The sequence below is a fragment of the Peromyscus maniculatus genome, chromosome 1 (genome assembly GCF_049852395.1).
Source record: "Peromyscus maniculatus bairdii isolate BWxNUB_F1_BW_parent chromosome 1, HU_Pman_BW_mat_3.1, whole genome shotgun sequence".
NCBI classification, from domain to species: Eukaryota; Metazoa; Chordata; class Mammalia; order Rodentia; family Cricetidae; genus Peromyscus; species Peromyscus maniculatus.
This window is the reverse complement of record NC_134852.1, coordinates 108,267,636-108,291,198: the sequence shown is the minus strand read 5'-3', so window position 1 is coordinate 108,291,198 and position 23,563 is coordinate 108,267,636. Positions and strand designations below refer to the sequence as shown.

At 41.5% G+C, this 23,563-nt stretch overlaps 1 protein-coding gene across 4 annotated transcripts in view; it reads right to left on the bottom strand.

Annotated features, from left to right (window-relative positions):
- The window catches only part of Rsf1 (remodeling and spacing factor 1), a 126,854-nt gene that overhangs the window by 81,206 nt on the left and 22,085 nt on the right, over positions 1 to 23,563 (bottom strand). For all 4 annotated transcript variants that reach the window (XM_042280239.2, XM_042280241.2, XM_076547579.1 and 1 more), the window contains one exon: positions 13,269 to 13,360. In XM_042280239.2, coding sequence (XP_042136173.2) covers positions 13,269 to 13,360 — 92 coding nt within the window. The remainder of the gene's footprint in view (positions 1 to 13,268; positions 13,361 to 23,563) is intronic.

Sequence of the window (23,563 nt, the reverse complement as noted above, 5' to 3'; positions counted from 1 at the left end):
AAACCTTGAAAACTTTATACCAACTGAAAACAGACAGATACCAAGGCCAGGTTTCTGGTTCCCTTTGTAAGGAATGTTCAGAATTGGAAGGTTCATGGAGATAGAAGGTAGAGCTATGATTACTAAAGGCTTGGCATTAAGAAGGTATGCATGTGTTGGATGGACTACAGATGATGGATACTAAGTCTCTTCAGTGACAGAAATGCTTTAGAATAAGATTGTGGTAATGGTTTGATGATCTTGGGAATTACAAAAAAAAATCAATGAAGCATACACTTTAAATGTCTTGTTATGTGAATTACATCTCAATTAAAACTCCACAAAGGGTTTAGGATACAAATAAAAGCTAAGAGCACCAATCTTATTTCACCTGAGAAATACAGCTGTAAACATCTAATTCTTATCAAATATGATCAAATTATCAAATGATGAAAGATGCCCCTTATGAAGTCATAATTGATGACAGCTTCTAGAGAATCACAGCACCAGGCTGGGGGCTGTGTGGGTACCTCAGTGACTGCGCAATTATGTAGTACAAACCTTGTTGGTTGCCAGGCCAGGGGATGGTAGGGCAGGATGCAGGAAGTGAGGGAAATAAGGAAAGGGTAGTGGAGCAATGACGCTTTTTGAGATCGTTCAGATCAAGGCCATGTTTTACCAAATTTATTTACATTAAAAGAATTTCTATATTTGCTATTAAGGACAATTTTACCAAAAATTGTCTCTTTTATCTTCCCTTCACTCTTTTGTTGTTGTTACTTTTTGAGCAAGGTCTCACTAAACAGCCCAGGCTGGCCTTGAACTCAGAATCTTCCTGCCTCGGCCTCCCCATTGCTGGAATCTGAACCATGCATCACCATGTGTGACTCCCTGATTTATTCCGAGGGATGAACAATGAGGTTACTTCTTGTGGAGGAGTAGAAGCACACCCCAGAAGGACAGGTTAGGTTACTCTATTACATTTTTACTGATTTATCTTCTGTAAGGACAGCCTGCCCAGGCATGACCAGAACACGTGGAGAGGTGGGTGTTGGTTCTCCCCTTCCACTATGCGAGTTCCCACTATGGGGAGCAAACTCAGGACCATCAGCCTTGCTGCCAAGTGCCTTTACCCACTGAACCATTTCACTGGCCCAAATTAAGGTATTTTCTCATTATCCTTTTTGCATAAAAGCCCATAAAATAATTTACTTATTACTTATTTGTTCATTGTCTAAGAAGCACATTTGCTTTTGGACCCCAGCAGTAGTATAGATCACTGACATCAACATGCCCTTTAAGGGCAGCACAGACCACAGACATCAACATGGCCTTCCATGGCAGCCTGGATCACTGGCATCAACATGGCCTCTGGGGGCAGCACAGACCACAGACATCAACATGGCCTCCAATGGCAGCCTGGATCACTGTTATCAACATGGACTCCAAAGACAGCACAGACCAACATGGTCTCAGATGGGCAGCACAGATCATGCACATCAGCATGGTTAGACATTGAAGGCTTCTGTGACAAAACCTCCTCTCACATACACACAAAGAGAGAGAGAGAGGGAGGGAGGGAGGGAGGGAGGGAGGGGGAGGGAGAGAGAGGGAGAGAGAGGGAGAGAGAGAGAGAGAGAGAGAGAGAGAGAGAGAGAGAGAGAGAGTCCAGAGAGGAAGCTACTGAAGAGATTATTTAAAAACTACAATGATGATGCTCAAGTGCAGTCCTGCAGAGTTGATGGCTTCTGGCAGGGCTGGAGGGGGAGAAGGACTCGGTTTCTTTAAGGGGCTGACCACTGGGAGTTTGACCATGCTTCAGTGAGTATATGGGCAACACAAATGGGACTTGGTGGGTTTTTTTTTAGAGGGGGTGCAAAGGTGGGAGGGTGGACCTGAGAGGAACAGGAAGAGTGTGATAGGGTGCATTGTATGAAATATCCAAATAATTAATAAAAATATTATGTTGGGGGAAAACATCAACAACTATGTTCAATGTGAGCTCATTTCTTTTTCATTAAAAAGTTATCTAAATCACTAGTGCAGAATACATGAAAGGATCACAGAATTAAAGAAAAACCATTATAAATTGTCACCTGCTTCTCTTAAGAGTTACAACTGATTTCTTTTAAGCGGATAGCCTCAGCCTGGTGGTGGTGGCACATGCCTTTAATCCCAGCACTCTGGATGCAGAGACAGGTGGATCTCTGAGCTCAAGTTCCAGGATAGCCAGGGCTACACAAAGAAATCCTGTCTCAAAAAAGGGAGTGGAGGTGGGGTGGGGAGAGGCAGCTCAGTGGCCCAGAGCACTGACTGCTCTTTCAGAGAACCTGGATCCAATCCCCATCCCCCACACGGTGACTCACAACCATCTGTAACTCCAGTTCTAAGGGATCCAATGCCTTCTTCTAGCCTCCTTGGGCATCAGGCACACACAGGTCACACAGCCAAGTATCCAGGCAAAACACTCATACACATAAAATAAGAAAATAATAGTGATAAACATAAAAAAAATGAAAAGAAAAAGAAAAAAGAGGATAGTCTCTTGTTTATTTATTTATTTATTTATTTATTTATTTATTTATTTATTTATTTATTTATATTTTTCAAGGCAAGGTTTCTCTGTGTACCCAACTGTCCTAGAACATACTCTGTAGACCAGGCTGGCCTCGAACTCAGAGATATGCCTGTCTCTGCCTCCTGAGTGCTGGAATTAAAGGCGCATACCACGTCACTAACTAGGATAGCTTCTTTTCTATTTTTGGTTGTGAGTCTGGCCTTTAACAGCTAAGCCACCTCTCCAGCCCAGATAGCTTCTTTTATAATCCCATTCCCTGCTACTTTTGAAGGCCTTGTGGTTGACTTTGGAAAGAGCAGGGCAACAGGAAAGTCTAGGCACAGACACTAAATTCTTAGTATAGGGACATTAATCATCCACCGTCAAGGTTGTCTGAAATTGTCTGTGGTGGCTGAAATCACTAACAACCAAAGGCAACACACGAGTTCCATGATGTATCAGAGTTCAATGACAGAGAAATTCCTTTGTGCCTTGCCAAGTGAAAGGAATGTGAAAGAAAACATAGGGCCCAGGCTTACCCAACCAAGCAGGAAGTCAACAGGTCCTAGCAGACCATTTAGTTTAAATTCCGGTTCACCACGTTTATTTTTAGAAGGGTCTATCTTAAAAGTAAAAAGTAACTAGATAAAACTTGTGGGTTCTCTTCTAGTTTGAATAGTTCTGAACAACATATGTTAGATAGTGCAAGACATGAAACAAAAACGAATACCCTTAGTTACACGGATACCTCTCCGGCTCTCAGGTATCAAGATCTGTTGGTTCTACTTCCCACAAAGGAAAGGGAGTGAAGGAGGGGGGAAACATTCCCACACCCGAACCCCAATTTAAGGCTTCTTCACTGTTCACTCTGCTTCTCACAAGCACTTCCGCATCCCGTGATCGCTGAGCTCTTCACTACACTCTCTTGGTACATTATTACAGTTACTATAGTAAGGCTAAGCTACCGGCAATTTCCTAACAAGTTCCTGCTCACTCTCCAGGTCTTAGTTTAGCTGTTTTAAAGAGACCCTAGGAAGACATAACAAATAGGAGTTAGTAGTGTGGTTTGCTTAGTCTAAGCTGAGGAGGGAAGTAAATGCCAGATGCTTGGTCTGTATTTAAACAGAATTTTAATTTAATGATATCCCATTACTTCAAAGGAGAAAGAAACAGCTCTCAGTAATAACATATGTATAGCACTACTACAAGGAAAACAATATAGAGCAAAGAAAGGTAAAAGCACTACCACAGAACTGGCTGCCAACTACAAATGAGAAATAAATACAAGAAAACTGAAGTTGTCTAAGTGACTGTTGAACCTAGCATCACTGCTTAAAAGGTGAAAAGAAGCAAGCACCCGAGAGACAATCTAGAGGAGAGACAATATGAGAGGTTATTTCATCGAATGGTGCATCAAAAGCACTGGAGTCAGCAAGTCCTGGGCTTCAATGAAATGCTGGTTCTGTCATTTTTAGCAATATGGGCCTGTACAAGTTTTTTAGCTTCTCAAATTCAATTTCCTTATACACAAAACAGAGATAATCTGTATTTCAAAGTTACAATAACACAAAAGAAAATGTAAAGTTTTAAACAGTACATAGTTAATACTCATTATAAAAACCGCACAATAGGAACCAGGTCTTTTGGAACACGCCTGTAAATCTCAGCACCAGAGAGGCTTAGGCAGCAGACTCAGAAGCTTGAGGCTACACAGAAAGACCATGTCTCAGAGGAAAACACAAAACAAAACACAGACAATAGTTTCCACAATGAAGTTAATACCAAGTCCACAGAGGAAAAATTCAAACAATAGTTTCTATAATGGAGTTAAACTAAGGGACATCTTCCTGGGAAATGCCTCAAGGAGACAGTAATACTCAGCTGAGGCTTAAGGGATAAGTGAGTTTGCCAGGAAACCGGGTTGGTAGGAAAGCATTCCAAAAGATACAGCATCTGCAAGAACTCTTAGGAAAAGATGACAGGTTCAAGGCAGAGTAGATTTGTAAGTGAGAGGAAAATTTTCTAAATTGGAAAGTATTATCGTATCATTTCTGTGTATAAAAAGTCCCTTTTGGGGATGGAGAAACGGCTCCGTGGGTAAGAATACTTGTTGTGCAAGACCGAGGACTGAGTTCAGATACCCTGTACTCATGTAAAAGCCAAGTGCGGCCACACATACCTGTAACTGGGGAGGAGAAGAGAGGTGTTGGTGTGCACAAATATGTGTTATAGACAGGAAGATCACTGGGACTTGCTGGCCAGCCAGCTTAGTTGAAAATTCCAGGTTGAGAAATCCTGCCTCAAGGGCATCGATGAGGCAGAAGAATGTTAAAGCTGGCTTCCTCTGGCTTTCATACAAGTACACATGGATGAACACACAGACCTGCACATGTGCACCCACATGCATGAGACACATACATGCACATCCTTTTGCACCAGAGAGGAGGTGATCAAATGTTCAAGGATAGGGTGGTGGTCTAAAGTTACGGGGGGTGGGGGGGTGGTGGTACAGGACTGTGAAGCGTCAGACAAGGGGTGGTAAGTGCATGAGATACACAGAGCAACTGGGCTATGCTAAGGAGATCAGAGAAAAGGAAGGAACCCGAGAGATTTCATTGTTGCGGGGCTGCAGGGAAAAGAATTCTGGGGCAACGCCTAAATCTTGGTTCAGGCTAAAAACGCTGGTGGGTGACATGAACACATCATGGGTTCTATAGGTATGACAGGTTCGGAAGAGAACAGAGCTGGCTTTTGAAGTATTTATGTGACATCAGTTGAGGGGGCCACCATATTGATATAAATGGAGAGGTTTATCCTTTCCATATCCCTGACATCAGGTTGGTCAGTGGTCTTGTCCAGCATTTTAATTTTATGATGGCCAAAACTAAGAACAGTAAATGGTCTACACTGATATCTTTAGACCAGACATCAATCAACTGTATCTGCCAAGGGCTAATAAATATTTTAAGTATCATGGACTCTCGGTTAAACTGCTTGGCTTTGGCACTGTAGCATGATGTCAACTACAGATCATCTACCAACAGACCTGTTCCAATTCCACTTTATTTACAAAAACGGGCAGGATTTGGCTATAGTTTGTGAGTTCCTACTCTAGACTAGCAATAGCACTTTTAATAATTCACAGGGAACAGTGGCTAAAAAGGAAAAGCTTAATAATATAACCTGAGTCAAAGTGAAACTTGAACTTGGACTTGCACAGTATTTTATTGGCTGTTTTCTTATCAGTGTGACAGAGCACCTACAGGGGTAACATAAAGGGGGAAGGATTGGTCCTGGGTCACAGTGTAGCAGCTAGTCCATCAGTGTGGGGAAGACACGCTGGAGGAAGCATGTAGCTACAATTCCCAACATTCTGGCAGACCAGAAACACAGACAGCTCTGGCTGGAAGCAGGGCCAGCAAGGCTTATTCCTAGTGACCTAAGTCCACCAGCTAGGTCTCAAATCCTGAAGGTTCCACAATCTCTCAAAGTAGTGCTACCGGACAGGGACTTGGTACTCAAGCATGTAAGCTGTGAGAGGAGTTCCATATTCAAACCATAACAAACATAAGGACTGGTTACTTTATATCAATAAAATTTACTAGCAAATACTTAACTACACACCAAGTTCATACAATATAAAGTACGTCCATTTTTGGTGATTAAGAGAAGAAAATAATATATAGTATATGAACAAATACAATATTCCTTTAGAAAACAATATTGATTGCTCTCTTTCCTTTGTTTTGTTTTTCGAGACAGGGTTTCTCTGTGTAGTCCCAGCTGTCCCAGAATTTGCTCTGTAGACAAGGCTGGCCTCGAACTCCTGAGTTCGAGTTGGCCTCTGCCTGCCTCTGCCTCTCACCACCACCGCCCAGCTAGATATTTTTCTTGTTGCCAATAGAGAACTTTGTTGTTTTTAAGGCTGTAAAATCAAAGATACAGCTCTGCTTTATGTCTTTGCCAAGTTATTTAATAACATTTATTCATTCAACAAATAATGGTTAAGTGTGTATATGCTCCTATTCTAGGGATGATATACATTAAAAGTCAAGTACATTTTTCCAGTAAAGGGCCACATAGTAAACATACCAGACTTTGAGGCCTGTGCTGGCTAGTCTTTTGTCGACTTGACACAAGCTAGGGTCACCTAAGATGGAACCTCAATTGAGTAAAAGTCTCCCATCAAATTGGCCTCTAGCCAAGCCCATGGAGCATTTTCTTGATTAATAATGGATACGAAAGAACCCAGCCCACTGCAGGTGATGCCACGCCTAGGCAATCAGTCTGAGTTGTATAGAAAAGCAAGCTGAGCAAGCCCTGGAGAACAAGCCAGTAAGCAGCATTCTTCCATGGTCTCTGCTCGAGTGAGTTCCTACCTGGCTTCCTCCAATGATGAACTATGATCAGAGGTGTAAGCAAAAGAAACCCTTCCCTCCCAACTTGTTGACCGAAACTAAAGATTCTTAATTCAAAATAGCAAATGGACCTGACAGTCTTTAAAGGTGTCTCAAAACATTTCTATTGCTGTGATAAAACACAGTAACCGTCCAGGCAGGGTGGCACACGGCTTTAATCCCAGCACTCGGGAGGCAGAGCCAGGCAGATCTCTGTGAGTTTGAGGCCCATGTGGGCTACAGAGTGAGTTCCAGGAAAGGCGCAAAGCTACACAGAGAAACCATGTCTTGAAAAAACCTTAAAAAAAAAAAAAGAAAAGACAAAACCAACACTGTAACCAAGGCAACTTATAGGAGGAAGGGTTTGTTTGGGGCTTACGGTTTCAGGCGGTTAGGGTCAATGGTGACAGGGACCGCACAGCGGCAGACACAGCAGCTGGAGCAGCAACTGAGAACTCACCCCTCAAACAGCAAACAAGAAGCTAAGAAGCGACAGGACTTCTGAACCTCAAAGTCTGCCCCCAGTGACATTATTCCTCCAGCAAGGCCACACCTCCTAAACCTACCCAAAGAAAACTGAGTCTGAGTGTTCAGATGCCCAAGAATACGGGGGACACCTCATTCAAGCTGCCACAGTGGCTCAGAGTGGTAAGGTGAGAAGTATTCAAGATGAAAGGACAGTTAGGAGCCAGATACAGTGGCACACACCTTAAATCACAACACTCAGGAGGCAGAAGCACACAAACCTCCTGTGAGGCTAAGGCCACCCTGTTCTCCATACAGTACACAAGACACCCAGAACTACAGAGTGATGTCCTGGCTCAAAAACCAACACGCGGTGCTCAAGAGATGGCTCAGCAGTTAAGAGCACTGGCTGCTCGTCCAGAGGACCTGGGTTCAATCCCCAGCACCCAATTGCAGCTCAAACTGTAACTCCAGCTCCAGGAAATCTGATGCCCTCTTCTGGTCTTTGAGGGCACCAGGCATGCACATGGTACACGGACATGAAGACAAAACACCCATACACACAAAATATTTTAATAAATTAATTACATGTATAGGTTACATGCAATTACAGTGCCATTTTATTTAAGAGAGTTGAGCATCTATAGATTTTGACATCGATAAAATACAGACCAAGTACAATGAATGGCTATTTAAGACCAAACTCTAGAAACTACACAAGTTTTTAAAGAAGATTTACCAAAACTAAATGACACTTTGTTTATGGATCAAAAATTACTGATGGTGCCGGGTGGCGGCAGCGGCAGCGGGAGCGGCGCATGCCTTTAATCCCAGCACTCGGGAGGCAGAGCCAGTCAGATCTCTGAGTTCGAGGCCAGCCTAGGCTACCAAGTGAGTTCCAGGAAAGGCGCAAAGCTACGCAGAGAAACCCTGTCTCAAAAAAAAAAAAAAAATTTACTGATGGTAATACAATCTCTACACAAATTTCAAGCTGGCATTTTATTTGTTTGTTTTCAAGCTGTTATCTTATAAAAACTGGTAAACTGATCCTAAATTCATATGAATAATTCAAGAGCAAAATGGGTAAATCCATCGTGAAAGGTAACATTTTAGCTGGGCAGTGGTGGCGCACGCCTTTAATCCCAGTACCTGGGAGGCAAAGGCAGGCAGATCTCTGAGTTTGAGGCTAGCCTGGTCTACACAGAAAGTTTCAGGGCAGCCAAGGCTACACAGAGAAATCCTGTCTCGAAAAACCAAAAAAAAAAAAAAAAAAAAAAAAAAAAGGAAAAGAAAAGAAAAAGAACAATTTTAAACTAACTAAAAACCTGTAGTAATCAAGACAGTACAGCAATAACAAAAGAGATAAATGGAATGGGAACGAAACTTCAAAACTAAACAGCACATTCCTGGTCAGCAGCCAATCTCCAAGATGTCGACAAAATGCATGAAAAAAAAGGGCTTTCTTTTGATAACTAGTGGTGGGACAACTAGAAATCCATATGGCAGAGAATCTAATTAGATGGCCATCTCACAGAATAAACAAGTTAACTCAAAGTAGATCACAGGTCTAAAACCAAGACCTCAACTAAAAAGGTAGTATTACATCTGTCCCTTGATGTGGTACATGTGGTACCACATCAGTACCACAGTGGTAGCATGTACTCACAGTCCTGGGTTCAAGCCTCAATACTACAAGTGAAAAAAAAATTAACAAAACAACACTTTCAACTTTGGACTAGAAAAGAGTTTCTTAGACACGACATCAAAGTACAAAACACAAGGAAAAAATAGATATTGTGGACTTTATTAATTAAAACTAAAGTTAACTTTTAATGCATCACAGGAACTATCAATAAAGTAAAAAGACAACCCCAAAATGGAATGAAGTATTTGCAAATCATATAACTGGTACAGTTCTAGTATACAAAATACATAAAGAACTACACAAGAAACACACAACTCAGCAGCACCAATACAAATGACTAATTTAAAAGCTGGCAAGGACAAAGAAGATACAGACAGGCAAGAACACATGAAAAGAATGTTCAACATACTAATTATTAGAGAAATGCAAACATACTAGGATGGTTACTATAAAACAAAATGAGTAAGTCTGTTGCTAACCTCATACATTCCTGACAGAAATGTAAAATGGTATAAGTCATCACTGGAAGCGTCTAGCAAGTTCACACAAAGTTAATACAGAATTATTACATGACACAGGACTTCCACAAGAGAAATGAAATCACTTGCATACCCCAAATTTGTACAAATGTTCAAAATGCAACGCCCTGCACAGTGGGCAAAAGATGGAAGCAAGCCAAAAACCATAAACCTAAAAATGATTAAATAAAATGTGTCCTAACCGTACAATGGAATATTATTAAGCATAAACAAGAGTACCAATACAAGCCAAAAAATGGATGAACCTTGAAAACATCAAGCTAAGTGAAAAAATAGACACAAGAGCGGTATGCTAAGATTCCACTTACAGGAACAGTAAAGAATAAGCAAATCCTTCAAGACAAATCAAACCAGTCACTACCAGGGCTGCCAGTAGAAAAACGTCTTTAAGAGATACAAAGTTTCCTTGGTGATGAAATGTTCTGCAACTACACAGCGGCTGGCTGCTGCACGGCACCATGAAAATACTAAGTAAAGGAAAGCTGACGCAAAGGACTGTACATTGATGGTCCCATTCACATTGATGGTCCCATTCACATGTCCCACCCAGAAGAGGCAAACTGCTAACAGTATAAAATGGAGGGAAGTGCGGCTACTGCTGAAGAGTGTCGAGTTTCTTCTCGGATTAGATACTGCTGTGGCCGCAAAACTCGGTGAATGCACTGAACGCCACTCAACTGTTTTTGTGAAAGGAAGAGTTTACAGTACGTGAATCTCGCTCAACTCAAAAAAGTAGAACTAGAACCACGTAATAGGGCTAACGAGTCCTATAAAATCATCTCATCTCTACTTTGGTATCCTACAAAGCCTGAAACAAGTCAGAGTGAATTATTTAAGATACTAACTTACTCAAAATACTAAAGCTTGTTAGTAACAGAGCCAGGATTAGAATATGATACTTCTACCTCAGTTCTCAGAAAACTGAAGAAGAAAAAAAAAAAAAAAAGCCAGAAAATTAAAAAACTTTTTAAGCCAGGCTTAATATAGAATATCTATAATTTCAATACTCTGAAGGATTGCAAATTGAAGATCAGCCTAGACTGCAAAGCAAGAGACCCTGCCTCAAATAAATAAACAAATAAAAACAACTTTAATGTAAACAGATATTATTCTTTTAAATACTATGTTAAAACCAGTATCCTGATATCCCAGCATCTCTGCTTAAGCTCCAAACCCTTCATTAATTAGTAATTTTGCAAATGTAAAAACATCAATTTCACTAGTATTTTAAAAAGCACTTAGAACAGCTAAAATTTTATTCATTTATCTATCATTCATAGATTAATGTTTTCATCAATTTAATTAAATATTACCTAATTTTTCTTTTAGAAAATACCATTACATAAAATCTTTGAAATTCTAAGCCAACTTTACAGTGCTTTATTTTATACTTTAACATGTTGAAAATTAATTTTGTGTGTGTGTGTGTGTGTGTGTTCGCGCGCGCACGCGCGCACCTGCATGCGTTTGTGAAGAAAAATCCATCTTTCCTTTTGTTGTTCTGAAGCAGGGTTTCACGTAGCCAGGGGGACCTGTAGCTAGCTCATTTAGAGGCCGAATCTGAAACCTTGTTAGTCCCCCTACTTCCAGCCTCTGGAGTGGCCGGGATTATGGACTTAGGCAGTACTGGTAATCAAATACAGGGTCTCTGTTATACTAGGCCAGGACTCTACCCACCGGATCTACATACCCAGCCAAGTATATTTTATATTAATTTTTTTCAAAAGCTACAAATTAGAGTTGGAAGCCTATGTTCCTTCCCCCAGTGGCTTTTGTCAGAGATTTGAGTACTTCAGTCAATAGGATGATGGAAGTGCTCTTTGCAATTCCTAATCTGATAAAAACTGAACTGATTCAAATCATTGTTTCTTATCACTTAATTTGAATCGGTATATAATTAAACAAAGACAACCCAAATAGTGTATATGGTATTTATTATAAAAACAAGAGTTCTTATCTACAATGAATCCTCTTTCCACAGCTCCCTATAATCAAACACATCCCCTGACAAAAAAAAAAAAAAAAAAAGAGGAATGATAGTATTTTTCAAGTTTTATTACGTTTATTTGTCTATTTTTGTGTGGTTTCCAGTTTGAGATGGAGGTCAGAGGACAAATCCCAGGGTTCCTGGCCACTGTGTAGAGCCCTGGGATTAAAGTCAGATCATCAGGCTTGGTGGCAACTGCCTCTGCCCACCAAGCCACCTCACTAACTGATCAGTTTTGTTCTTTACACAGACAAGAAAAATCTTCTTCCATCACCTAAAATTATAACCTAATACTCTAGTATGATACAGAGTCAAAATAATCCCACTGACCATCATGTAAATAAAGAGCAACAACACACATGATCGTAGGCTTCTCTCTAGTATGCAGTTCTCATCATTTGGATGCAATTCTGGACAGAGTCTGAACGGGGGACTGGGATGGAGCTCAGTTTGTAGAATGTTTGTCTAGCAAGCACAAAGCCCTGGGTTCTATCCCCAGCACCACACGATAGCACACATCTAGGATCTCAACACTCGGAGGCGGAGGGAGGAAGACTTCAAGGTCATCCTACACAGAGAACAGTTTTGCTGTCAGGAGGCTCCATCCTACAGCTGAGATTACCCAGATTGTTCTGTCAATTACACGTTAGACTTTTTGACTTGATGGATAATTCAGAAGTCTCTCCTACTGACCTAATAGATTTTAGAGATTCTCTCTCCCTCTCAAAATATTTCATGTATGACTGCTCTGCATATATACCTTCAGGCCAGAAGAGGGCATCAGATCCCACTATAGATGGTTGTGAACCACCATGTATCAGGGAATTGAACTCAGGACCTCTGGAAGAGCAGCCAGTGCTATTTATTAACTGATGAGCCATCTCTCCAGCCCCAAGATTTTCTCTTTCAAATCAGGGATAAACTCAGGTTCTGTCTATACCTTCTGAGTGATTTAAACAAAAATACTTCATTTGATCGGGTTGATTTTAAAGAATGAATCAGAGAAAATGTGGAAAGTTCTGAGCAAGTGGAAGTGGTGCCATGTGCCCAAAATCCCAGGACTGAGGTTACAGACACAAGAGGATGGCGAGTTCAAAGCCAGCTTAGGCTACACAGACTTCAGCTTTAAAAAACAAACACAAAACAAAACGAAAACCTCAGGACACCAAAAAGGCACCACTTTTAGACCTAACTAGAAATTAAGACTGCTACAGTAGTAGAGTTCTTTGTCTAGCATGCTCAAGGCATGATAAAGCTGTTGTTTCCCTGGGCCTGGTGAGGCAAGAGTATCTCAAATTCAAGGCTAACCTGAGTGTCACAGAGTTCTCACCAAAACCCAACACTAAATAAATATTAATGTTGTCTCCCAACACAAACTTACAAAGAGAACTTCATACACAATAGTAACATGGATGGCGCACGCCTTTAATCCCAGCACTCGGGAGGCAGAGCCAGGCGGATCTCTGTGAGTTCGAGGCCAGCCTGGACTACCAAGTGAGTCCCAGGAAAGGCGCAAAGCTACACAGAGAAACCCTGTCTCGAAAAACGAAAAAAAAAAAAAAAAAAAAAAAAAAAACAATAGTAACATGGAGTGCAGTCACACTCAAATAAATTATTTGAGAAGCATTACTAAATGCAAACATCAATTCTCATTAAAGAAACAGTATTTCAGTGGCAGGGAAGGTAATTTGTAGTTTACCTTGATCAGGTATTTTTCCCATCTGTCTGCTGTAACCGATTTGCCAATCTTCCTCATCAACTTCAAATGGAGCTCCACCAATTCTTTTGGTACTTAAAAGGAAGGACAAACTTCTGTTAGTCAACAAAATAAAACATTTACAAACACTTAACAAAATAAAATATTTACAAACACTTAAGATTTAAAAACACAAAAACAAAACCCCACTTCCTTTGGTCCTGAATCCTTTCTCAAGGCACAGAAAGCTGTTGATTCTACTTTCTTTCTTTTTTTTTTTTTCTTTTTGGTTTTTCGAGACAGGATTTCTCTGTGTAGCTTTGCACCTTTCCTGGAACTCACTTGGTAGCCCAGGCTGGCCTCGAACTCACAGAGATCCACCTGGCTCTGCCTCCCAAGTGCTGGGATTAAAGGCGTGCGCCACCACTGCCCGGCTTGATTCTACTTTCTTTATCCCTGAATCCTGAAAAGCCTAAACTAGAGTGAAAAATGACTAACTATCATTTTCTGAGACCTAGTAGGGAACAGTTCTACTTCACACTATCATTAAGAATGAAACCTATTCTAAGCTAGAGTAAGTCACAGCAGTTCAATGGTCACAGCAGCCCCACACAGAGATCCACCTGTCTCTGCCTCCCAAGTGCTAGGATTAAAGATGTGCTCCACCACCGCTCAGCTTGGCATTGCTTTTTAAAAGGCTGAGAGAAGACAAGAATCACCACACAATAAGCATGCTTTTCATTCTGTTTACAAGTCTTGTTTATTTTGATTTAGGTATATAAAAACAGATAAGTGCCAAATTCATTTGGGTGCTGGCTCTTATACAGGGAAGCCTCATGTAAGTGGTGCCTGCAGTGTGGAAGAGTGCAGAGGGGCCTATTAAATTAAAATTCCTAACTCATTATTCAGTAACTGTGGTGGGTGGTCTGAATGAAAACGGCTCCCATAGGCTCACAGGAAGTGGCACTATTTGAAAGGATCAGGAGGTGTGGCCTTATTGGATGAAGTGTGTCATTGTGGGTGGGCTTTGAGGTTTCAAAAAGCCCATTCCAAGTCCCGAGTTCCTCTTTTCCTGCTGCCTGTTGATCTTGACAAAGAACTCTCAGCTACCTCTCTAGCCTGCTTGCCTCCACGTCCTGCCATGACAATGAACTTAACCCTCTGAACTGTAAGCCAGCCCCAGTTAAACGCTCTCCTTTATAAGAGTTGCTGTGGTCGGTACCTCTTCACAGCAATAGAAGACGGACTAAGATAGTAAGTAAATTTATTTAAGTTTTAGTTACAAAGAGAACTAAAATGTAATGATCTTTAGGGGCACTGTATTTGTTACCTGATAAACGGGCAAACACTTCCAAAGAAAAAACAGGTCTGGAAGATAGAAAGTTGGACTTAGCATGTGTGAAACTCTGGCTCTCTATCCTTAGCAACTCCCAAAATTAGCTTAACAATTATTAAAGCTGCCACACTGTGACACTGAACAGTCTCTAAAGCAACTGGTTAATAGAGCACTGTAGAATGACAGACAGCATGTTGTGTATCTGCAATTTCCAACACAAGAGCCATTTGGCTACATGTGGCTACTGAGCACCTGATAAGTGGCTAGGGAAAGTGAGGAACTAAGCTATTTTTCAATTGTGATCTGTATGTGTCTGTGTGGGAGTATGTACACATGAGTGCACGTGGCCAGAAGAGGCCACTGGAGCTTGGTTACAGGCAGTTGTGAGCCAGCCAACATGGTTACTGAAAACTGAACTGCAGTCCTCTGGAAGAGCAGCAAGAGCTCTTAACTGCTGAGCTCTCTCTCCAGAACCAGAGCTACGCTTTTTAGTTTTACTTATTCTTTTAACTTTTTCTTAATTATACTTATTTATGTGTACACACACACACACACACACACACACACACACACGCACGCACGCACGCACGCACGCACGCACGCACGCACACAAGCACGCACGTGTGCATAGAGGGGTCATGTGACAAAACGTATGCAGACCAGGCCGGGCTCCAATACACAGAAATTAGCCTGCCTCTGCCTCCCCAGGTCTGGGATTAAAGATGCATGCCACCATGCCTGGCTAAAAGTATCAATTATATTCTTAAATCACGTGACTATGTTCTATAAACTAACAAGCTCTAATTTTATTCACTTGTCAACTACATTTTCTAAATAACCTAACTCCCACAACATTATTTATTAACTTTCTTTTAACAATTTACTAACTTCAAGTCATTCTTTTCTGAAAAAATAAATAAATAAATAAGATTTTTGTCCCAATTGAACTAAGATCTCTGCCTTTTCCCACAGGAGATTTGAAGCATAACTATTATCAGATCCCTTCCCCAAGAGATCACAAGGTCTCAGGAGGTGAAAGATTCCACAGCAGAAAGAAAAGGTCAGGGGTATGGTGAAGAAGATCCTGCCAGAGGACACAGGTACGGAGCAGAAGGGGCAGGCTATACAGCTGACCCAGCTCCCCAAAGGTAACCCACACTGCTGTTTCTCCACGCTTCCTTCTATCATGAAGTCTTCAAAATACTGCTGCTTCTACAAGTCTAGTCTGTTACTTGAGTTCTGATTTTTTAAAAAATACATGTTTGTTTGTTTGTTTGGTCTACATTGGGACTTTGCCTGCATGTATGCCTGTATGAGGGTGTCAGTTACTCTGGAGCTGGAGTTACAGACAGATGTGGTTGCTGGGAATTGAACCCAGATCCTTTGGAAGAGCAGCCAGCTCTTAACCACTAAGCCATCTCTCCAGTCCCAAATTCTGCTTTCTGGATGGTATATAGTTATAGCAGCTCCTAATGCCTAATCTCTTCCTCAGTCCTTTAAAAGTCCGTTATTTAAATTCCCTCTACACCAATGAGCAGAGACAGTTATTTTATCTTGGTCACGGAGGAGAGACCATTGATTTCAGACACAGTGGCTGAAGCTTTACTTACTGCCCAGTTCTTAAGAGACTGTTGGGGAGCAGAGTTTTAGAATAATGAGACTGATCCCCTCAGGCCACTTGATCCTTGTATTCATAAACCTAACATTTAAAGAGTTAATATAACCAGTCATCTTAGCTTTCTGAAAAGCACAGAAAAGGCTCAAGACTGTGAACTATAGCTTAGATTACCTGAAAAAGAAGCACAAGGCAGAGATTCTAGGTAAGAATAATATAAACAACTACACTCCACTCATTAACATTTTCTAACAATGTATCCAAGGACAGCCACGAGGCAGCCAGGGGTCTAAGGAGTCTTTCCACTCCACTCTAGGTTTCAGAATTCCATTTCCAATGAAATTTCTGTTCTCATAGGTAAAGAAACACACCCAAAATAACTCAAATTACATCAAATCCAAAAGTGGGGATGTATTTACTATAAACAAAGTAATTGGTACAAATGCTAGATAGAATTTAAGGGAACTGCAGCGTGGTGTGAAGCCGCCCTCCTAGGGAAGGGGGAAAGGCCTCCAGGGCGAAGGAGCCCGCTTCTCCTTCAGTCTTAGCAGCGGGGTTACACCTTGCTTATGATAGTACACAGAATCCTAGCCGAGGCCGTTTGAGGTACTTCAGGCAAGATCTTCCAGCACCATGTGCTCCAGCTCTAACCAAGTGACCTTATTTTTCTTGCTTTTCTTTCTACTCAATTTAAAAATCGCAAGAGGAAAGGGGGGACCAAAACAACTTAAAAGTCGTCATATTAAGGGGAAGAAGGGATTTCCCACAACATTTTTCTCCAACAATTTCAAAGCTAGCTAAAAGCTGAAAGACCAGTACCAATAGAAACCCTTCACCTAGACGTACTGAGTGATCAAATTTTTGCCACATTTTGCAGAGTTAATGCCACCAGGAAATACCTCTCTATCAATACAGTTGAGAACAAAAGGATAAGCAGCAGCTAAGGAAGTCAACAAAGAGAGAAATGTGCCAGGTAAAAAGAAATGTGTGTACGGAAGTCTCAAGACAATCAAAAATGTCTGGTGTCCATGGGCACCAGGCTCAAACACAGAGCACATACATGCACACAAACACTCATAGACATAAAAATAAAGAGAGCCAGCAGCGGTGGCGCATGCCTTTAATCCCAGGGCTCAGGAGGCAGGGGCAGGCTCTGTGAGTTTGAAGCCAGCCTGGTTGACAGAGCAAGTTCCAGGTTAGGCTCTACAGAGAAACCCTGTCTCAAAAACAAACTAATAATATAATAAATAAGCCGGGCGGTGGTGGCGCACACCTTTAATCCCAGCACTCGGGAGGCAGAGCCAGGCAGATCTCTGTGAGTTCGAGGCCAGCCTGGGCTACCAAGTGAGCTCCAGGAAAGGCGCAAAACTACACAGAGAAACCCTGTCTCGAAAAAAACAAAAAAAAAAAAAAATATATATATATATATATATAATAAATATTAAGAGAGAAAAAGAATCAGCTGGGCACAGTGGTGCATGCCTTTAGTCTCAGAACTTGGAGGCAGAGGCAGGCAGATTTCTCTGAGTTTGAAGACAGCCTGGTCTATAAATTGAGTTCTAGGATAGCCAAGGCTACACAGAGAAACCCTGTCTCTAAACGGCCCCCTTTTAAAAAAAAAAAAAAAAGAAAAGAAAAGGAAAGAAAAATGAATGAATAATGAAAAGAATCCTTCCTCCTGAAAGCAGTTTTTTAAAGTTTTATTAAACAAGGCTGTTGGGATGGCTTATTGAGTAAAGATACCTGCTACAACCCTGACAATCTGAGTTCAATCCCTGGGAAGGAGAAAACCAACTCCACAAGTTTCTGATCTCCACATGCATCATGGATACCACACACATGATGTGCACATGCACACACACAATCAGTCATTAAATAAGTGAAATAAAAAGATTTTTTAAAAACTTGTGCTGGGTGGTGGCAGCGGCGGCGGCGGCGGCGGCGCTGCTCGTCTTTAATCCCAGCACTCGGGAAGCAGAGCCAGGCAGATCTCTGTGAGTTCGAGGCCAGCCTGGTCTACAGAGCAAGATCTAGGACAGGTACCAAAACTACACAGAGAAACCCTGTCTTGAAAAAACAAAAACAAACAAACAAAATACTTGTAAAGTTATTTTGAAAACTTAACGTACTCATCCTTGCTCTTCTCACTGATGGTCTAAATACTTAACTCTCTGTACATAAATTTAATTGCCGTAAGTGAAAGTAAGACAATTGCTGGGCTAGGATGTAGCTCAGTGACAGGGCACCCATCTAGCACGCTGAGAGCCAAGTGTTCTGGGCCCAGCAACACATGCACACACAACCATGATGACAACGACTGGTTTAAATTTCTACACTGTAGAAGAAAACATATTCTTCTGGGTAACTTACTAAGACTAGGTCTCTCGAAGAACCATAAAACATCAAATTTGCAGGTACTTTTATTCATGACTGAATGAATTTTTGGATTGCTATTTGTTTCAAACAACACAAGAGCACCAAATATGTAAATATTTTTAAATAAACATGTATCGACTAACATGCTAGTACTATTGTTTCAAGTCCCTTTCAAGGAACACACGCTCCTCCAGCCTTGGTCTCAGGGTGTTTGAAAATGTCCTTTCTTGTGTCCCTTAGATTATTATCTTCCTGCCCCCTCTGCTTTAATCTAAAATACTCTAATGTACATCACTGTACCTGATGAAGAATGTGTTAAGGTAAGACTACCAGAGTGGCTTCACAAAGTGTCCCTTTTCCTCACAAAACAGGAAGTTCAGAGTGAAGAACTGCTAGTTCCATTTAATACCTCGGAGGTGTGACATCTTAAACTTCCTGGAACTTGTACTATTTTTAACGTGCATGGCTGCATGGCTTCCTTCATCCTAGGCACCTCATCTCACTCTCAGGGTTCGACCATTTAATGCCCCTTAGAAAGTAATTCTTCTACATCACTTTCAGGACAGTGTCCTTCCTAGTGTCCCAGAATGGCCCCACTTTGTCCTTATACATCAAAAGGTACTACAAATTCCGGAGATTAGATGTACTAGGCCTGTCTTCAGCACCTGGGACAGTGCTCACCAATACACCATACCATCAGTCACTTTAAAAGTAGGACAGTTTTGTCTTTCCTTTTCTTAATCTGTATCTTTTTGCATAGTTGAATACATGTACTTGGGCTTTGTTTTCCCATCCACTGGGACAACATCCATATTTTATTTCATTTTAATTATAATTTAAATACCATGGGACTGGCTTGTGTTGAGTTGGAGAAAGAAGGTTTAGATCAGTGGTTCTCAACCTGTAGGTAGTGACCTCACAGGGGTCACATATCAGATATTTACATTACAATTCATAACAGTAGCAAAATTACAGTGATAAAGTAGCAATGCAAATAATTTTATGGCTAAGGGTCATCACAACATGAGGAACTGTATTAAAACGTCACAGCATCAGGTAAGTTGAGAACCATTAGTTTAGACCAAACAAAGGTTACTAAATTCCCTCACACAGGGCAAAAGACACTAATAACCTTTTTCATACAGCCTTTGAGCTCAAGAGTTTTTCACATTTTTTCTTCTTCTGAGACAGGGTTGCCCTGGCTGTCCTGAAACTCTGTAGACCGGGCTGGCCTTGAACTCAGAGATCCACCTGCCTCTGCCTCCCAAAGTGCTGGGATTAATGGTGTGGGACACCACCACCCAGCGGGTTTTCACATTTTTAAAGAGTTTAGTTTGGTGGAAAAATGAAGTGTTTTGTGACAAATGGTAATTACAGGAAATTCAATTTCAGTATCTACAAAGTTCTACTTGACACTCATCCCCTCGTGTACTGTCTGCAGCTGTGCACACGACAACAGCAGGACAGTTTCAATACATGTTATTCTGACTAGACCCGAAAATTCTCTCTTGCAGGACTGCAGGCTGGGCGGGGCTCTGAACATGCTACATATCTTCTCTGTCCCACTGAGCTGCAACTTCGGTGAGCTGTACAATCAGAATCTTTAACTGGATACAGTGTCATTAAAGAATATTCTTGTAGCCAGGAAGTGGTGGCGAGTGTTTTTAATCCCAGCACTCAGAGGCAGCGGCAGGCAGATCTCTGTGAGTTCAAGGTCAGCTTGGGCTACAGAGCAAGTTCTAGGACAGCCAGAGCTACACAGAGAAACCCTGTCTCAAAAAACCAGAAAGAAAGAAAAAGAAGAGAAAAAGGACAATGTCCTTGCCACTTTACTTTGAGGGTAATATCCTGCGACCTCGTTATACTGGACTCTCATTGTCCTGCTCTCATCCCCAGTGATACAGTTGCCACGTGTTTTATTTCCACGTATTTGTGAATTGCACTACGTAAGATTTTTGTTAAGGATTATCATTTTAAAAGACTTAAAACTGGGCCGGGCGGTGGTGGCGCACGCCTTTAATCCCAGCACTCGGGAGGCAGAGCCAGGCGGATCTCTGTGAGTTCGAGGCCAGCCTGGGCTACCAAGTGAGCTCCAGGAAAGGCGCAAAGCTACACAGAGAAACCCTGTCTCGAAAAACCAAAAAAAAAAAAAAAAAAAAAAAAGACTTAAAACTGGAGAAAATTAATTTACTGTTTATTTGCATGTTTACCATTTCCTCAAACCCTCATGGGTGTCTAGATTACCCATCTGATTATATTCTTTGCCTATAATGATTCTTACTGTATAGACAAGCTAGTTCACAGCAAAGTCTCTAGTTTAATTTGTCTGAGAAGTTCATTTCTCCAATATTTTTTTAAGAATATTTTAATGGATAAAGATTTCTATGTTCACTGGGCAGTGGTGGTGCACACCTTTAATCCCAGCACTCTGGAGGGAGAGGCAGATCTCTGTGAGTTCCAGACCAGCCTGGTCTACAAAGCGAGTTCCAGGACAGCCAGGGCTTTACAGAGAAACCCTGTCTCGAAAAACCAGTAAAATTTCTATCTTGGCAGCCCCCAACTCAGTATTTTTTTAATTTTATGTGCATAAATGTTTTGTCTTCATGTATGTCTGTGCACACTACATGTATGCCTGGTGTCCATGGGAGCTAGAAGAAGGCATTGTATTCCCTGGAACAGGAGTTATAGACAGTTGTGAGCCACCACGGGTGTGCTGGCAATCTCACCCAGCTCCTGTGGAGGAGGTAGGAGGAAGAGCAATAAGACCAGAAGTTGAAGGTCATCTTCAGGTTTGTAGTGAGTTTCAAGCCAGCCTGAACTACATGAGACTCTTATCTTCAAAGGTTAAATTAAATTAAAAAAAAAAAACAGTTTACTGAAAGGGACCTAAATTTGGACTATGGAAATGCATCAGGAAGAAAAAGTGTTTTGAAAAAAATCAAATATCTTACTGGTGTGTGCGACGATACCAGGCAAGTTTAATAAAATATATTTGAAATGTACAAAAAGGATGGAGTAAAAACAATTTTGAAAGAAATGATGCCTACAATATCTCCAGGTTTGATGAATATTATTAGCCCATGGGTCCAATAATCTCAATAAATCTAAAACAGCTAAAATATATACAACATAGGAAGACATAAACAACAATAAAGAACATAAGTAATGCCAGGCAGTGGTGGCATACACCTTTAACTCAAGGCCAGATTGGTCCACAGAGAGAGTTCAGGGGTAATATCACCACCACACCCAGTTTTTGTGGTGCTGGGATGGAACCCAGGTGCGGTAATTTAAATAAAAATGTCCCCTGCCCCGCCCCCACAGGCTTAGTCACCAGGGAATAACACTATTTGAAAGGATTACAGGGATTAGGAGGTGTGGCCTTGCTGGAGGAAGTATGTCACTGGGGGTGGGCTTGGAGGTTTCAAAAGCCCAAGCCAGGCCCAGTCTCTCTCTTCCACTCTCTCTGCCTGTGTATCATCAGGATGTAGCCCTCAGCTACTTCTCCAGCACCAAGCTGCCATGCTTGCCACCCATGCTTTCTGCCATGATGATAACGTGCTAAGCCTCTGAAACTGTACAGGCCCCAATTAATGGTTTCCTTTGTAAGAGTTGCCTGTCATGGTCTCTTCACAGCAATAGAACATTGACCAAGACACCAGGTTTTGCATGCTCTCAAATGAGCTAAGAGGAATGTCCAGGAATCTCTTCTGGTACAATTTAAATCTTTAATTTCTCCTTATACTATTTTTTCTTTAAGCACTTTTGTTAACTCGGTGCGTGCGTGCGTGCATGTGCACACTTATGTGCATGTTTATACGGGTGCCCATGGAGGCCGGCAGAGGTCACCAGATCTCTTGGACCTGGAATTAGAAGTGAATGTGAGTCTCCCCAAGTGATGCTAGGTGCAAAAAACCCAAACTGGTACTCTGAAGAAACAGTGAGCATACTCTTAACCACTGAGCCATCTCTCCAGCCTCTTGTCTTGTTTTGTTGCAAAACAGGGTCTCACTATGTAGCCCTGGCTGGCCTGGAGCTTGCAATACAGAGCCGTCCTCAAACTCATAGAAAACTACTTACTTGCCTCTGCCTCCAGAGTGCTGGGATTAAAGTCATGTGCGACCGTGCCTGGTTTGTTCTGGAGTAGGGAGGAGGGTGCTGAGGCAGGATTTCTCTCTATAGCTCAGAACATCCTTTATGTCTTAATCATCCTACCCTAGCCTCCCAAGTACTGAGATTACAGGATGTGCCACCACGTCTAGCTTTTTAATAGCTATTCTAACATTGTGTATGCTAGCTGTGACATCTGCTGAAGTGCTTCTTTGGACTATGTGCCTCCGTATTAGACTGGTCTCAAGTTGCATCCTTTATGGCAAAACCATAATTATGGAAGTACAGAAATCTCCTAATAGTCATTCTAATGAATTACAGAATCTATGGCAAGCCATGGGGACTCCTAAGACTTGTGGTCAGTTGGTCAGAAATACAGGTACCCTGGGGACCCTGCTTACGGAGGGGTCTGAAGTGGTGGTGGTGGTGGTTCGTGATGTAATCTTTGTGAAGTCCGAGGCTAGTTCTAGGTGATTAGAAGTTAGCAATTATACTACATCCATTTTTAAAGTTTGAACCAAAAACATGTGCTATGAAAAAGCAATTCACAAAAGACGGTGTCGCAAACAAAGGAAGAAATGTGCCTCTTAACACTGACACCACATGAAACTACCTGACAACCGCATTAGCAAAAGCCTTAAGGTTTGAAAATACATGCGCTGGGTACATGGATAAATGAGATCTCTCATGTAACTCTGGCTGGACAAGAATCCTAAAATTCTTTGAAGAGCAACTGGGTATAGCGAAGATAAAACTAGGCCACACCTTTCAAACAATTCCATCCTTTAGCAAAGCTGCTGGAGTAACAGAACAACACAAATAGCTGTGAACTTTCAAGAGTTACACTATTTTCATGTAATA